Raw genomic sequence first — 18,619 nt, 5'->3', positions numbered from 1 at the left:
TTCCCAATTTGTAGCTTTAAATGTGATTCATTTGAGGGGAGGTAATAAGGTTTAGCCTCACTAGCTTCAGAATTTCCAAAGGATGCTTTACCTTTTCAAGTGAATTCTGCACTATTAGTAAATGTATTTGAAGTTTAAATTGATTAATGTAAGTGTATTTCCCTTACAAAAAAAAAGAAGATTTACATTAACAATTAGAAACTAAGAAACTTGCGAAATGATTTACTTGTTAATTGTTATTCCATAGAGAAAAAAGATATCATTCATAAAATAAAAATTGACATCCAAAGTAGAAAATGACTAGAAGGTTGCCGCCAATGAGATGATACTTCACTCTCACATTCATTACCGAAAGCAACATAAAACGCTCCACCGCACTAGATTACCCATTCCCCAGTGACACAAATCAGAAATCAAATCATATCACAGTTCCTTCATTTCAATTTTCAACCACCCCTCAAAATGACATAGCCTAAGAGGATAGTGGACCTAAAAATTTCACTCCAATTTTCTTTTTCTTTTCTTCTTCCCGTGTGTCCAAACGCGATAAACATGACGACTTATTCAACCTTCCTAAACCAGACAAGCCAGCTGTTATCTTTAAATAATTCCAACAAGATAATAATAGATCATACATTTAATAATGATATCTCTCATTTTCAGTGGAGGTCCACGTGGACGGCTACGATCGACTAGCCTCAACAACCGGTCCCCACATTGATCCAACGGCTGAGATCGAATCTCAAATCCTCCGCAGCTTCTCCGCTCTCACCACCGGGTTCTCCCGAGCTATTGCCTCTCTCCCCACCGTCTTGAAATCAAACGAACACGCGTGCTTCTCCGGGTACCTGTGGGCCCCACAGAACGTCACCTCACACCTGCACTTGAACCCGGTCAGCCCCACGCGCTTCCGGCACGTCGCGCACCGGTTCGGCTGAGCCGCCTGGAGAATCGGACCGGCGGTTAATGAGATCGACGCGGTTTCCGCCTTAGCCGGCGGTGCAAGATCGACTGCTGGAGATGGAGATGAGGTGGAAGACGGCGGTTTCGCGACGGAGGAGGAGCTGGAGAGAGCGGTTTCGATTGTGGATTTGGTCGACGCTTCTTGCTGTTCCTTCAAACGGATGTCTCTGTAGCATTTGGAGCAGAGATCCATGGTGGCTGGACTGCCGGAGAAGCCGCAGTTGTTGACGCAGAGACGGTGACCTTCTGGAGCTTCACATCTGTGCTCTTCCGCCATGTTTGTAGATCTGTGATACCTCTCAGGTAATTTTGCTTTTATTTTTCTTCAAGGAAATCAAAATTCTCTGAACCTATACGATTTTATAAAGGAAAAGGGTAAGAAAAAAAAACAAAAAACACGTGTGGTGTGAGTCCGTTTGGATTCCGAGAAAATTCAGAAGAAAATATGAAAAGCTGGCTGTGAAACGAAAAATTCTTAAAAGTAGAAAAACACAGAGTGCAAAAACCGTATCGTTTTCGGCGCAGATTGAACAAATCAAGGTTATAAATAGGCTAATTTAGTTGATGTAAGTACTAAAATTGAAAAAGGAAAATAGATAGAAAAAGGAAAGTACCTGGTTGTTGAAGAAAAGATGAGGGTGTGGTTGTGGTTGTGGTTGGGAATGAGATTATGAGCAGGAGAAGAAGGGAAGAAGAGAAGATAATAAGAAGAATGGTGGTGGGAAAGGATGGGGGAAAGAATCTTAATGGGAAAGGATTAACAGTCAGAAAGGTATGTGATGTGAGAGAGAGAGAGAGGGAAAAAGGAAGAAACGGCGAAACCGGACAAGATACAAATCATCATAATTATTTTTTTAATTAAAATTCTTATTTTATATGATTAATTATACCACGAAAGTATACGAGATTTGATTAAGTATAAGTCAAGATAAGTACACGGTTTATATCTCATATTAAGTTTCTCATAAACTTCCTTTCACGGCGTTCAGAAAAAAACTTCCTTTCACCTAAAAGAAATTGTTAAAAGCCGGAGATACATAGAAATCAATGAGATTGAGTGTGTTTGGTTTTAAATCTGGAGAGTTCAAACGTGGATCCAGAAATCCAAAAGCAACTATTTATTGCTTCTGTAAACGTGAATCGGGGTCAAACGTGGATCGTGAATGAGTTTTCCAAACACACACTGAATTGATTTCTCAAATATGAAACATCACGTTAACAGGTAAGAGTCTATCCATTTTTGTTTTTTTTGGTTTTTAGGTCCTCTTTTATGTTTCTGCGTCAGACTATGTGATTTTAAATTCTAATACGTTAAACAGACTTTTTAACTGAAAAACCAAACTTAGTCTTATCAATTATATCTTATCGGTGATCATTTGAAACTTTGATGTGAAAAAAGTTAATTCGTTGTATAAATTAAGTTATATGATAATGGATCTTCTATGGTCATAACTCAATTCCATAACAACAAAAATAGTAAATGTGGTTAATTAACCAGTAAGTTATCATTCAAGTTATAAATTGTAAGTTGTTTTTATTAAAAGAAACTTAAGTACAATTGTAATATATAGATCATTAGAAGTGTTGGGTGTTGGGACACACTCACTTTTATAACGGTTTTAAATTGTTGGAAGAGTGAAAAATAAACCATATCTAAAGGAAAAAAGTTTTTTTTTTTCTCAAAACAAATGCTTGGAAATTATAGTAGGCTACAAAATATATATTCCTACCCCCTGAGTGGTTATATGGATCCCCTTTAATTTTCTTCTTGTAAAAAAAAAAAAATATGGATCCCACTTTACTTGGAGGCTGGTTTTTAATTTATTGGCTCTGTAATTTTTTTACGAAATTCTTTTCAGTCCAAAAATAGTGATACTCTAATCAAAAATTGTCATAAACATAAATGTCTCAGATGTTTGCTAATGTTGGATAGTTTCCGGATTAATTTAGAAAATTTTCATATATTGTTGGACTTGGATCCATTATTGCAATATTTAAACATGAACACAAATAAGCGTGTTAAATTACTAAAAAAGAAGCACGAATTTTTACACCTAGGAAGTGCAATGTTATTGTTTTTTTTTTTTGAAAGATAATGTTGTTGTTGATACTATTTAGAAAGACATGCTTTTAATAATCCGGATAAGGAATAGGCATAGCATTGTTTTTCTGAATATTTTTTCGGAACTATGATGAACTTCATTTTAATGTGTTTATCTCTCCTTTATAAACACTAACGTGGTTTTCTCAAATTTAATCCATATAAAGATAAAGGTAGACACAAAATTTAACATGACAAATCGGAAAGAAAAATGTAAAGAAAAAATGAGTGGATCATCAGAACACTATAACTTTGCTTTTTGACGTGATATTTCTGAACTCTGATGCTTTATCACATCCATGCCGCATGATAAAAATATGCACTAAGCTTATCTTTAATCAAGAAACCATTAAAAATTGTATATTATTGAGATAAAGAGACTGGACTGGGCGAGACATAAAGAAGATTATACCCGCCCAAAATGAACAATAAACGATTAAAGATAGCCATGGCGGGAAGTACGACACAACGAGCTTCTTTGCCCTTCCTTAGATGATGGACCCACAAGTCAGCTGGAAGATTCCTTTGGATTTGTCTTATATGTACAGGGATTTGGGCCCTGATTGTCAGGCCCAAATTTAGGAAAAGTCCATGTCATGACTTCACCCTCTATAAAAGGGAAGGTCATCAGCTTGTACAACTGAACTTTTTCAGCATTAATGAGAATATTCCTTTTATGATATTCTTGCTATTTTGAGTGCTCTGCTAGGGTTTACTTTCTGTCATTATCTTACGTAAGCTTTCCCTAGTACATAACAGAGACAGAACAAATACACATTATCTTTATATATTTTTAATTAACAAACTATAAAAAATCAATATTACCGACTGAAAGAGACAGGCTGGCAAAGAAGGTGCTGAATTTGGATTCGGTAGCCATGTCAGATGAGCATTAGAATTTTGTTTAAGTGGAGGATAATCTATAATCTATATATAATAAATAAGGCTTTTAGATATTAATTTTATGTTACATGTTATCTTTAAATGGGTCCTTCCATCTAATGTATTAAGTGTATTAGTTAAAGAACTCTGAAAAAAAAAAGAACATTGTTTCGATATCATTAAAAATAAGAGGTTTGTAGTTGATTTTTTAGCATGCTAGATTATAAATTTAAAAAATGTTTATTATAAAGAAATATCTGACAAGTTAAAATAAAATGTACGAAACTCCTTATTTTTAGAGGAATACTGAATAAATTGTAAAAAAAAGCACTAACGCACAACATGTATTTAAAAAGTTATGAAATTGAAAGAAAGTAATTTTATTCCATAATGATCACCAAAGTAAAGAGACATGTTAGAACTTAGTTTTTCATTTTTTTAAAATTATTTATTTCATAATCCATTCCATATTAATATATTTAGAGAAATATATTTCTGCTATGCCCAGAAGGCTACTAGGCACAATATTAGTGAAGGTAGTTTGAAAGTTCTACAACTCATTAAAGTAATTAAGTGGACACCATGTTGGCAAGTTAGGACAACCAAAAGTGAGTTTATCTCATCCGACTGTCACGTGAGTGGATCTATGTTGACAATTGCTAGATTTTCTACGAGTAGACATCATCTAAAAAGTCATACATAAAACTTCACCAAATCTCAATCTCGAGTGTGACTCTCCCTAAGTCTATAAATACAAGTTTTCATCGTTCACGTACATAAGCATTGCACATTTTACTAACTCATTTTCTTCTATAATTTTGGGTTTCTCTCTGGCATAATGGGCTTGAACCACTGGGCTAGCACGTTTGGCATATCGGGTTGAGAATTTCAACCTAAATGTTAAAAGTGAGCGCCTTAACCCAACCCGCATTTTAGCGGAACAATGTTGGGTTGGGTCTTCCTCGCCGACCCATATTGTCGCCCTTTAGGATGATGAAAGTTTGAAAGATGACGATGGTAGTGGTAATGAAAAAGTTGATGCATCTTCTTCTAAGAGATTATGTGATGTTTCGAACTAAAGGATCTTGAAATTTTTAAAGTTTTGAACTAAGATTATGTTATCATGAGATTGTTGAATTTTGATTTGTGTTTTTGTTGTTTTAAAAGATATTTATGAGTTGTGATGATTACGAATTTTTGCAACTTGTGAGTTGGTTATGAATTTGTGATTTTTATTCTTAATGTAATTGTGAAATTGATTCTTAGTGTTGAATTATATTGAGCTTTTTTTTAATTTTTTATTATCTAGTTGAGATTAATCAAAATCTAATGACAAAGTTGACATGAAACAAAGAAATATGGAGCAATCACATCTTATTTAATTTGGTGTTAGTGTGGCGGTGTCGCTAATTGCAAAATTTGACTTTGTGTTCATTTCATAAGGAAACTATAGCAACATTTTTAACATTTTACTAATTGCATAGAAATTTTTCTCAATTTATTCTTAAAGTGGGTTCATCCGTCAACCCGTTGACCCGTCAAAATAAGGTATGGGTTGAGACTGTCAACCAAAATCTTAAAAGTGGCTCAATCCGCATTTTGATAGGCTAATGGTGAGTCGGGTTGGCTCGCCTTGTCAGCACATTGTTCTTCCTAGATATTGTTATCCGGTCTACGTAAACGTGCACAATTCAACTTAATTATATTTTTCTCCCCACCAATTCAACTTATATTTTTTACATGGGACTGGACTAGTCAAAGCCAATTTATCCAAGTTGTCCCATATTGACAGCCCCTGTTAAGAGTGCAAGTGCAAGGGATATCATCAAATATTTAATCAAGTGGAGATGGAACATGTACGTTTGTTCTTTAGTGAACAACGGCCCTGTGCTTGGCTAGATCAAATGAATCCATTAAGTAAAGCGATAAGCTGGTGACTCACACATACGTTTCCATTCCTAAACAGTATCATAATATCTGTGTGTGATAGGACTCCAGATACAACGTTGGTTGGCGGAATTGAAAGTAACAGCACCGTGTGTTGTGATTTTTGTTGTATCTGTGGGCGCTGGTGTCGGCACCCCTCCTTCTCCTTGTAAATATTAGTGCAACCTCACATCCATATTGCTATATATACGTCACGTCATGCGTGCTTTTAGCCTATGGAATAAATGTCATAATGGAAATTACATATTAACAAAATAATTAAAATTATTAATAAACATTAAATACACACCTTTGACACCCCAGGTATCAAACCTGGGATTTCAAGCATTTTCAATTCAAATACACACCTTTGACAAATTTCTCATTCTCGTTAATTTAATTGGTGGTTCAAATTGAAAATAAAACTTTGCTATCCTTTTCCATTCCCCTTAGGAGCAATCACCAACGAGACATGTACATGAGGAGAGGACGATAGATTTATTGAAGAATGATGAAATGTAAAATAGGCATGTAATCTCCACAGAGACAGGGAGGAAAAAAAAGAGGACGACAATGGGTTTGGGCGAGAACGACGCAGAATCACCGAGACAGAGAGTAGTTTTGTCAATATATATTCAAATCTCATTAATCTGGAAAAAGTCCAAACAAAATTGTGAGAAATTAACTGATATTATGTGCAGGTGATGATAAAAATCATGAATTGATAAGGAGATACTAGTCATAAATTGGGGATAGTTTTGTCTTTTTATTGAGTGTTCCGTTCAGTTCTCTTCCGTTCCACCCTTTTTCAGGGAACCAAAGTGTTCTGTTCCAGGAGTCTTGTGTTATGTTCCGTTCCATCCAAAAAATATGACAAACACAGAACGGAACACGTATGTCCCGTTCCGTTCCCTTCACACCTGTCTACCAAACGCTACCTAAGAGATGCTTCTAGAAAGATACTAATTGTAGCTAAGTGTTTCAGGAGGCTTCACATCCGATCGCACCCTAGGTCAATCAAGTTGCACCCCTCCCGACCAGGCATAAGCCCGACCTCCTCCTACCGATTAACCTCAAGCGCGACCCGACTGGTCACCCACGAGGGTAAGATCCTCATCATCTCACACATCTCATCACTGACTCAATAGCCTAGCTGCAGGGGTAGGTGTGGGGCTCAAGGTCTAGTCCTCACTAACAAGAAACCCTTGGTTATTAGATCATTGCGGACAATTGGTGGCTCAAGGTGATCCAACGCTCCATACACACCCAGATCCTAGGCACACATGACACTCGCTCTAAGCTACTCCTACCCTACAAACTGGTATATAAGAACCCCTGACAAGAGGGGTCAGGTACGCTATCTATTCTTCATAACTTAATTAGAGATTTCCCTGAATGGCTCAGCCACTAACTTAGGCATCGAAGACGAAGTACCTTCGCACGGGACCCCTTCAGGCTCGGACACGGTGCTCGGAGCCCTATCCATCCTCGTCACCCCCACCAGACAAGCTCCCCCCATCCAAGGTTCTACACCTTCCTCCTTAATCAACATTTCCCCAGGTAATTTGACCGGCTTAATCCGATCACTAAGAGAACAGAACTGTAGCCCTTTGCAACCATGACAGAGTCTTGCTTCGTTAAAGGGAGTTGCACACAAAAGTGGCTCCGACGAAGTCAGCTTGAATTTGAGTTGGCTTTCAGTGGCCAACATTGATTATCCACAGCCGTCGAGCAAATTAAAGTTCATTCAAAAAAGCTTGTTCTATCACTCCAATGTGGGTCATGTTGAAGGTACTAAACATTGTGACTTAGCCCTGCATTTGTGATTTGCATGGGTAGGTGTTTTTGAAAGGTTGTGCCTTCGACTGACTTCCAAACAAGTCTTTATTTGCATTGGTTGTTTAAGCCTTAATGAGGTACACATATCATCAATTAGGCAAACGACAAAAATTACTTATTAATGAAAACGCTAAATGAAAGGAAAATGTTAAATGAACAAAACTCAATATCAAAAGAAAGACCTATAAAAACTTAAAGTCTAAATTGTTTAGCATTAATTACTCCTAAGATTGGTGACCTTCTACTGATGTGGCCCACTCCTCTTTTAGAGGATCTTCAACTTTCTTACCCTCCTTTGAGCACTATCGTCATAGGGGCCTCTCCAATTTGGTGCAAGTCCTTGCCCACTGGACTACTTGGGAGCTCATATCAGCCTTTGACATGAGAGTGACTTCCAGAATATAAAACTTTATGAATCTCGAATGGAAATTTCTGGATTTTCATGACCTTAGCATATTTTCTCACCAAGCTTGATACCTAGTTACCATCACTCGCTTGTACCACCGGTTACAGCCTTGAGTAAAGGTTGGCTTTTCTAGGGTCTTCCATGTGTCCTTGCACGAGGTTACGAGGTAAGCCCATAGTTCGTGAAGGAGATGATCCCACATGCCCTTCTCTACTTCTTTTAGACGTTTTTCTATGGCTCCAAGGAACGTTCTGCATATGGCTTCACTCTCGGTTTGAGAATGTCCAACTAGGACAAGTACTGCATAACGTGGAAATTGAATTGTATATGCCCAGTTTCTTCGACGAGAGGCCCTAAGAGATTCATTCCAAAATGATATAGAGGCAATGAGGTAGAGAGTGGAGAAGATTTCCTTATTGGAGTTCTAAATCAAGTGCATGCTTCCCCAATTCTCCTGTAACTGAGGGCGCAAAAGACTAGTTTTACTAATCCTCAAACATATATAGGTCAACCATGTTGCATGCGACACCAACTTGCTCCTAGACTTCCTTTTTATCCCTTCCTTTTTGTGATTCTTGGGCTATCCACATGATTATGTTGTAACAATTCTGCATCACCTCTTGCTCCCCTTGAACCATAACTAAGATTTCCTTATTGGAGTTCTAAATCAAGTGCATACTTCCCCAATTCTCCTGTAATTGTGGGCGCAAAAGACAAGTTTTAATAATCCTCAAACATATATAGGTCAACCATGTTGCATGCGACACCAACTTGCTCCTAGACTTCCTTTCTATCCCTTCCTTTTTGGGGGGTTTAGTTTCTTGAGTCCTTTGTATTTGGTATAGGCTGGGTTGATTTTCGGGATGTCCTTCCTTCTTGTAGGATTTCACTATCCTTTTAAGAAGGATGATGTATATTTGTCTTCTCTCATCAATATACTCTTTGCTTTCTAAAAAAAAAAACTACCAAGAGGTGACAGAAAATTTTTACAACACGAGTTTACCTCTAAATTTTTTCAAAAAATACTAGTATTCTTACCCGTGCGTTGCACGGCGAGTATAATAACTTGTGAGTTGAAATTATAAAAAGCACTTATTAATTTAAATAATTTCAAATAGCTCAAAATACGGGATATCTTGTACATAGTACCATTGAAACATTGAAAAAAAAAACAACTACCTAATTCAGCAAACAATGAAGAATGGTCAACACAAATCCTATCTCCATGACGCTGATCAGATTGCTTAGTTCCATTCACTGCAAAAACAACAATTCCATGTAGGAGTGATGTTCAGTTTAACAGCTAAAACAAAATAGTTAAGTTGGTGCCAAGTAGAAACAGACCTTAAACATCTTGGAACAATTATGTAGTCGAAAATACAGACACTCTACACATGAAGCAAACTGCCAACAACAGATAACAATCCAATCAGCTTATAATCATTCTAAAAAAAAGGAAAATAAACTGTGGTTGAACTACATATCTTACACCCATCAAATGTTATCAAATACTTCTTTATACACAACATTACGGGTTTTGTTTGAAAGGTTCCCTTCTTCATCAATGATTAGAATTTTCAACCCTTTTCTTGATTTCACTCTAGACAAAGCTACGTATAGCTGACCGTGAGTAAACACAGGTTTTGGAAGGTATAACCCAACATGTGAAAGTGATTGTCCCTAGCGTTTTTACCCGTGCGTTACACGGCGAATTAGTTATTGATACTTACATCAATCAACAGTTTGATTATAGAAAAATTGACATACTTAAAATTACACTGCAATCATATTAAGAGGGATAGAAGTTTCAAAAACATTTATTTAAATACTCAACTACGGTTGTGGTGATCTAAACATTCAATTTCAAAAAAAAATCTAAATAATCAAACATACACTTTTGCGTTGCATCGAGATATTGCTCTTCATATTTTTAAACATGTATCAAAATTATGAAAATTGCGCTTAAATTACATGAAAAAATATTAAATATTAGTTTTTATTCGAAAGTAATCCATGTAAAAATATGTCTCCCCGTGAGAGTACTAATTTTTAACCCCATATTACATACTATCACCATTAGATTATCATACTTTAAATTTATACTTCGAGAATTTAAAAAAAAATTACTAAATTATCAAAGTATATTTTCCTATTGTTAAATATGAAACTTAATACTTCAAAAACCTATAAAAAAGCAATCAAATTATTAAAATACATTTTTCTATTGTTTGTCCATCAAATAGGGGTTGCAGACGACGTCACTTCACAATAATAACAACTTGAAACGCGAAGTCGAATTGTCACTCGAAGTTGATAATTGTAGAGTTGAGCAACATGTCAACTATAGCAACATATAATTACTGGTTGTATGCAATCAGCAAAGTACCCTAAAGAATTCACATATATAAACAAAACCATAGTAGACTATTAAAAAACTACAAATAAATGGAATTGGAAACTGTAATCTATAGCAGCAATAAGAGAAGCTTTTTTTTTGCAAATCTTTCAAAGACCACTTGTACCTCAAGTTCAAATGTAAAGAATATGTCAATAGGAATCAATTATAGATATATTAAAATGCTGGAAAAAATACTATAGAAGTAGAGGACACTGCTATTAGGATTTCATTTATGAGCCAATAATCTGCTCATTCAACCTTATGCAAACATACAATGCTCATATGACAGGAAATAGAAAAATGGAACTCAGAATCTAGCTAGCTGAGGGGACAGCTTCCCCTTACTCAAATTTTCCTTGCTCTTCTCCTTTCCCTCCTACTCTTTAATTCTAACGGATTTTATCATCAACCCTGCCAGCCAGCTCATGCTTCCGGAATGATAGTTTCCTTGCATTTACCAGGTAAATGAGACCTGGTATATCCACATTCATAACAAAACTGAATTGTTAATCTCTCAACAAATATAGAATTGACTTTCCATCCTATGTTAATAGGCAAGCGCACTATCATAAATCAATGAAAGTGACATAATGTATTTTTTATCTTTACCTTTTAAAGAGATTGAAAGGGAAACTACTTTAAAAACCTGGATATCCAAAGCTATAAAAGCAAAAATTTGGAAAAGAAGACATGTTTGAGAAGAAAACGCAGAATTATGTTTTGGAATCATCTAGTAATATTGAAAAGCTTGATTATAGGTTGCAAAGCATGCAGTAATAAGCATTAAATGTTCAGCATATCAAAGACCAAAACTTTAACCCCCTAGTGAACTTACAGACCTGTTAAAGAGATTGAAAGGGAAACTACTTTAAAAACCTGGATATTCAAAGTTATTAAAGCAAGAATTTGGAAGAGAAGACACGTTTGAAATGAAAATGCAGAATTATGTTTTGAAATCATCCAGTAATATTGCAAAGCTTGATCATAGGTTGCAAAGCATGCAGTATTAAGCACTAAATGTTCGGATAACAAATAAAATCCTAAGAACTTCATGTAATAACTCAAATTGAGAAAAACAAAAAAATGACACTCAAAAGCTGTTCTTCAAACTCATCACTTGTGGAATCCATATCCATGATTGATGTCAATTTTTCTATAATCAAACTGTTGATTGATGTAAGTATCAATAACCAATTCACCAGGAATATAAAAGAAAAAAACCAATAAGAATAAACTCACTACTATCATGGAAATCCTCACAAAAATCGCAGCCAAATCAGTATAAAGAGATCTTAAACTAAAACACAGCAGAAAAAAAGAAACAAAAATGCAGTCTATAATGGCAAAACAAAGAGAAACTAAACTCCAATTTACATAATTGGCATTATTTAGAAGAAAAACACATACCACATATAAACTGCAGTCTAAGAGGCGTAGTATCAAGAACATAAGAGCATAAATTAATTAACCTTATACTTTCTTTAACCTTTTTTATTATATATCTCCACTAACTATATAAACCAATCAAGTAATAAGGCATGTCAGGTTAACATTCTAAAAGAGAAAAATTAAACTAATATAGTTATTGGTATGATGTAGTTTCAGCAAAGCCAAATTAACAGAAATAAAAGTTCTGACTTCTTTTCAATGACCAAACACAACATGACCACAAAATAAATAACAAAAGAAATGTGAACGAAACAAAAGGAATACTGCTGCTTCTGAGAACTGAGATTAGTGTTTGAACCTGTGGAGATCAAAGCTTCCAAAACCTCTCATCGTCCCTGTGTCGCACCTCTACTACTAACACCTGTCCAAAGACATAATAGTTTCTTTTAACACAAAGATCACAAAATTACAGGTAAAACAAAATTAAATAAGACAAACCTGAAAATCAAGGGTTGCTATCCAAGTCAAATTTTGCATCTTGTAGGAACATTTAAGGACACTTGTTGCGTCTTTTCCTTCCCTTCTAATTTTACATATCAGAGACTGTTAGTCAATTAATTTAGAGGATTTAACCTTGAACTTTTGGCCACAACACATAATGAACCAAAAATAAAATCTCAGATTTCAAAAATTGGAAAAGAGTTCAAGCTAAATAAGTTTATGATATGACTAAATGAAAGACAACAAACATAACACAACCTTGGAGAGAAATCCATTAAAATCAAGCTTGTAGTTAGTAGTCTTAGGCACGATCTTCTCATCCAAGCACAACATGCACTACTTAGACCATTGAAGAGAATTAACATAAGGAGGCTACAACCAGATCCTGGAATCACTGAACAAAACACATTTCATATCACACTGTGAGTGATTATCATTATTGGGCATAAAAAAGGAACTTTCTATGAAAGAAAAAAAAAAACAGAAACTTGATCTTACCAGATAATGGAATTTATCAAAATCTCCTATGTAAATAACATTTTGTCAGAATTAAAGTGAAAATTTTAGATTTTTCTACTATACTTGATCTTACCAGAGCTGGAGAACAACCTTTAGTATCTGGATACAAATCAAGCACAAAATCCTTCAGCCACATGTCCTGGTCAAGTTTAGCAAGTGGCTTGAGATAAGAAATAAAAAACTAAAAATTCTGTCATTAAACAATAAAAGAAAATGAATCAAGAGGATGACATTTAAATATGTCCTTTATTTGAGGCCAGTCTCTACAAAAGCATAAGTTTTTCCAAAGTACAGTAAGATTTGAAGTCAAAGTTGCAGTTGATAGCACAACCTGAACATGAAAGTACACTTTCTCACTAAGGGTCTAAACAGTAAACACTAAAATGGGGGAAATGGCATCCCTAAGGCCTGTCAAGAATTTAACATTCAACAAAGGCACCTAAAGCATCTCAAATACTGCATCTCCTTAAAGTAAAAAAAATAGAGAACCTGCATGAACATGATAATAAGAGAAATACCAAAGAGGGGTTAGCATAAGAAGCATCCATAATTGCCTTCCCCAAGACAGAGTTATGCTTTGGATTTGAGTTGAACTCAAGCTGCTAAAGATTTTCAACCGCCTTAGCCTCTGTGCCCTAGTAGTTAAGACATCATGATCAAAGAATATGCTGCAGATCAATAAGAAAACCAAAAGTTAGAACCTTTGCAGTTTTTCATCTAATTCAAGCTTCAAGCATCCTTCAGCAACAACAAAAAAAAAAACGTTAACATTATATATCAAAAAATCATCATATAAAGATGGAGAGACATGTAACTTACTCCAATTGCAACTCAGCAAGGGGAAAACCGAAAGTTAGTACCTTTGTGAGAGGGGATGGAAGGGTCCGGCGCAAAGGGATGGGTTTTCAAGGAAGATGAGCTCCAAGTATAGATCGGGGGAGGAGGTCGGAGAAGGAAGACGTGAGGATTGATGCTAGGCAAAGGAATGCTTCTGGCTTGAGAAGCTTGTGGAAGAAAGATTGAGACCGCGTAAGGAAAGATTTCCGGTACCTCTCCAATTGAGTCATCGACCTTGATTCCCTCACCAGATATGGAACCGCATCAAGAAAACAGATCTTCGGGATGCGTAACTCGTGGCGGCGCTGGTGGGGGGAGTGCGAACGGGACAGAGAGACAGAGAACGGATGATGGGTGGGAAAGAATTTTTCTTTCAAATTCTTCATTCTCCTGAAGAGAAAGAATCCGAATATGGAGATGAGGGGAGAGAACAGTATATCAAGGGAAATGAGAAAACATTGAGAAAAAGAAAGGTCTAGGAGCCAAGGAAGTGGAGGGGAAGAAAATTGATTGGACACAGTTGAGGTGGCAGTCGTTGGAATGGGAGAAGCGTGAATGGAGAAGAAAATCTCGAGGAAGGGAGACTTGGAAACGGGAGAGTAGTAAATGCAGCAGTCAAGGATTAAAATGAACAGATGCAAATTTTGAAAATCATGAAGGAAAGGAAGGGAGTAGTGGAGAACTTGAACGCTTATTGGGTAAAAAGAAGGCAAGTGGAGCCCATGAAGCTCAAATGCATGAGAAGCTGACACGTAAGAGAGAAGGCATTGAGAGTCATTCTTAGAGCAGAATTTTTGTGGGAGTGACACATCAGCAGAGTCTCTCTCCTAGTGATTTTGTTTTATAAAGTATATAGACTCATTTTACTCCGAAAAGAAGATAAGACCTCGCTCCTACGTATCACCTTGTACAATGGAAAACTCAAAGCCACGCAGTTCTGAAGGTTTAAATTGGTTTTTAATTTGGGGTGCCTAACAGGCTAAATATCTCGCTCTTATATATTCTCTGTCACAATAGGGAAACTAACGTTACGTAGCTCTATGTTTTAAATTGATTAATTGTTTTTTTAATGATTTTATTTCCTTTAAAAAAAGATTAAATTTTTAATTCTTAAAAGTTGTTTTGATTGTTTAAATATTATTTAAAAGAGTAAATTACACTCCACTGCCTTGAAGTTTTCCTATATGACACTAAACTTTCGAACTTATTCAAATATTAAACTTTACCCAATTTACTACAAATTTTCTTACAAATTTTGGTCACAAATATGTCCTACAAATTTTGGGTAAAATTCATGCAAATCTACACATGCAGGTAATTTCATATATAAAAAGTGCAATTTTCTCACATTTTACATTTTAATTATTTTAGTGATTCTAACTTACTCCCACTTGATTTTGTGAAGGAGTAGGTTAGTACTCAATACATTTCCACTAAGACAAAAAACTCCAACTCACTCTTGTTAAAATTAAGGCTAAAAACCACTTTTGGTTTCCACTTAACGTTATTGTGGAAAGTGAGTCCTTCAACTAAAAACATTGCACTTTGGTCCCCAACTTTATTAAACGACAACACTTTTAATTTTTCGTCAAAACATGAACATTTTGTGCCTATCTGGCATTTTTTAATAATTTTTAATTTATAAAATAAATTAAAAATTATAAAAGATAAGATTATGAACCTTCATCTTCATCACCAAAACACACACATGAGCATCTGCATTTTTTTCAAGAATTCCAACCAGTATCAAGGACATCACCATGTTCCATTCTTCTTCTCCTTCTCTCATGGAAGCCACCATGGCTCCTCCTTCCTCAACGGAGGTGTGCACCACCATCTCATCCTCGAACTTCTCCTCTCATGGTAGTGTAGTTTCACACCGAGAAGCCACAAACACCACGAGCTCTCTCTCCTCGGTTTTCAGCGAGCACGGAAGCCACGACCATGCCATAACACCGTCACAAGTTTCTTCTCTTCCCATGACCGTGGAAGGCTGAAAGCCATCACCACCAATACGAAGAAAGTTTGAAGAACATAGACGAAATGAACTCATCACCGCCACCTTCTCTCCTCGATTCCGGTGTGTTCCAGCCTCCATTCATAGAGAGTCCACCCCCATTGGAGTCCTTGCGAGGTCCACAACAAAACCATGTTCCGAATCGTCGTTCCATCATCGTCGACCGCCACGGCCGCAGTCTTCAAGGGCGTTTTCCGGCCAACTCTGACCATCTATGGGAGAACGAATTGGACCACACTAATCCTTGCTGTGAGGAGAAAAAAAATCCCTCAAACAATTTCGATTTTGGCAACCATCACCGTCGTCAACCCCCGCCACCGTTGTTTTCCCCGACGAGCTTCTCATCCTCTGGTGCTTCTTGTGGGGGTGGATTTCGGGGATGGATTGTGGTGGTTGGGTAGTGATGAAGAAGATGATGAGAAAGAGAGAGGTGCAATTATGTGAAGAAGAAAGAAGAAGTAAAAGAATAATTTATGAAGATGATAAATCTTCTAATTTTCTTGGTTTTTATTTTGTTAATGATCGATGAAGAAAATGAAGACTCATGAAGATGATGAAGGTGATGGAAGAAGAAGATGAAGATGATGAAGGTTCATAAGTTTTAATTTTTATTTATTTATTTTGTCAATTAAAAAATTATTTAAAAATGCCACGTAGGCACAAAATGTTAGTTTTTTTATGGAAAATCAAAACTGTTGTCATTTGGTAAAGTAGGGGACCAAAAGTGTGATTTTTTTGTTTGAGGACTCATTTTGCACAATCACGTTAAGTGGGGGACCAAAAATGCTTTTAAACCTAAAATCAATTTAAAATGAAGGGTATCCATGTAATTTTAATTTTAGATTAAAAAACATAATTTATCTCTCATCATTACATTTCCACTTTGCTTTATATAAACTTCATCACTCTCCCTCTGTCTCTCACCCTATCTTCTTCTCCCCAAATTCGCTCCATCATGAAACCTCTTCTTCTATCTTCTCCTACATTCCACTTGGGACTGACACCTCCAAAGACACCATTATCCCTTTCTATATCTTGTTCAATATTTAACTTTTCAATTTGTTTGTTTCAAACTCTGTGATTTTTTCACAGAAAAAATCCAGATTAGTGAGTAGTGAAACTAACATCAGTAAATTTAGAGTGATCAGACTGTGAAACTCATCCCACTTCCACCTTCAATTTAATACACTTAAACAAGAAATTATGTTTCAATTTCACCTCTAATTCCACAGCCTCTGATCATGTTGCTTTCCAATCTTTGCTATACATCTAGCATTTTGATCGATTGGTGTCATGAATAAGTACCGTGAGCATAAGAATTAAAAAAGGGTTTTTAATTTGTTTGTAGGTTAAAAACAGTGGTTGATTTGTATGCAAAAAAATAACAACTTGGGTGAAATGAAGCTGGAGATTTAATAAAAAAAAGTTCAAGTCGGTGCTTTTAATTTGTTGTAATCGGAATTGTTGGGTGTGAAAGTGGTTATTGGAACATTTTTTCTACGCGTGAGATTGCAAATGACTACAAAGAGTTCATGCTTTTTCAATCAAGGACCTGGTATAAAAAGACATTGCACTACATTAAGTTAAACATTCGTAACATTTACTTAATAACATAACACCAAAATTAAACTCAGGTCACTACTGCAACAATAGAAATTCATACTTATAGCTTGACAATATAAGATTTGTTTTTCATTGTTGTTAAATATCACAATGTGAATGAGTGATCCACCGACATCATTAAATACAACCCATTTGTGACCTTCATTACATGGGGATTTTGGACCATAACAATGTGATCGCCGGTGAGGAAATATATTTGTTGTAGTCGATCAAGTGCTTACTGCCAATTGAATCTACCAATCTCCAAGTAAAACCAATCTCGTTGTTGAACTATGAAGCAAACTGACCAGAACATAACTTTGTACCTACATGTAATATGACCATAACATATCAGCACAAAATTTATTTTCAAGAGTGAATTGACATCCACACTTTTGGATTACCATTTGTTGTACTCATACCCTTTTATTACTTGCATGTGAGTTTCGCAATATACAATGCAAACATACAAACACATTACTCAAAACCAACGCTATAAGTGATCATTTAAAAAAAAAACGCTAAAAGTGATTGTGTAAGATGTAAATATGATAACTTATTTATGTAAGAAAAACAAATACACTTGAAAATGTTCGTGATCATTAACAGTAAAATAGTGAAATGAAATATTACTAGAATTTTGTGTCTATGCGTTGCACGTCGAAATTTTTTTATTGTAATTGAGATATTTATCAATACTTTAATTATTAAAAAAATTGAGATAAATTAAAGTACTCCCTCTAGCCTCAATTGTAAGTAAATATTCTCATTTGCACACTTATTAAGGAGTTGAATTTTTGTATTAATTTTGTGTAAACTATGGGTTAAAATTACTAAAATAACCTTCTAGTTTCAAACACCAAAATTTAATGAAATTAAACAGGGTGCATTTGGTTCCGGTATGATACTATTGAATGTCTAACATATTTAATGCAGTAACGTGCGGAGTAGTATGCCTTTTGATGTTTCCCTTGTATAAATTCAAACATACAAAGATGAACCACTTCTGTACTGAAAATTTAGTTTAGGCGGAGAACAAAATTTAGTTTAGGTGGAGAAATTCTGTATTGAAAATTTTACATGTCCCACTTTTTTGTTTGATATAAGTTTAGTTTTACCGCCTGATTTTTTCTATAAATTGAACATAAAACTTTCTCATTGAATGTGTGTAAACAATGCCTCTTAATATTGATTCGAACCATGATCCTCCAGAAACTAGTTTTTTTTATTGGTTTAAAC

The 18,619-nt window shown here is 35.5% G+C and overlaps 1 protein-coding gene and 1 long non-coding RNA gene across 2 annotated transcripts; both read right to left on the bottom strand.

The window, feature by feature from the left end:
* Positions 1 to 221: 221 nt before the first annotated feature.
* On the bottom strand, positions 222 to 1,737 carry LOC130717802 (zinc finger A20 and AN1 domain-containing stress-associated protein 6-like). Its single transcript, XM_057568166.1, has 2 exons — positions 1,578 to 1,737; positions 222 to 1,313 (listed from the first exon to the last, which is right to left on the bottom strand). Exon 2 carries the CDS (start codon positions 1,238 to 1,240, stop codon positions 743 to 745), a length of 498 nt encoding a protein of 165 aa, XP_057424149.1. The 5' UTR covers positions 1,241 to 1,313; positions 1,578 to 1,737; the 3' UTR covers positions 222 to 742.
* Positions 1,738 to 12,416: 10,679 nt separating this feature from the next.
* On the bottom strand, positions 12,417 to 13,106 carry LOC130717152 (uncharacterized). The gene is made up of 3 exons (XR_009012252.1): positions 12,998 to 13,106; positions 12,664 to 12,799; positions 12,417 to 12,484 (listed from the first exon to the last, which is right to left on the bottom strand). It is a non-coding gene; the product is annotated as an uncharacterized LOC130717152 (long non-coding RNA).
* Positions 13,107 to 18,619: the final 5,513 nt, after the last annotated feature.

The sequence above is a fragment of the Lotus japonicus genome, chromosome 5 (assembly GCF_012489685.1).
Source record: "Lotus japonicus ecotype B-129 chromosome 5, LjGifu_v1.2".
Lineage (NCBI taxonomy): Eukaryota > Viridiplantae > Streptophyta > Magnoliopsida > Fabales > Fabaceae > Lotus > Lotus japonicus.
Note: the sequence above shows the minus strand (reverse complement) of the source record. Positions and strands in the feature narration are given on the sequence as shown.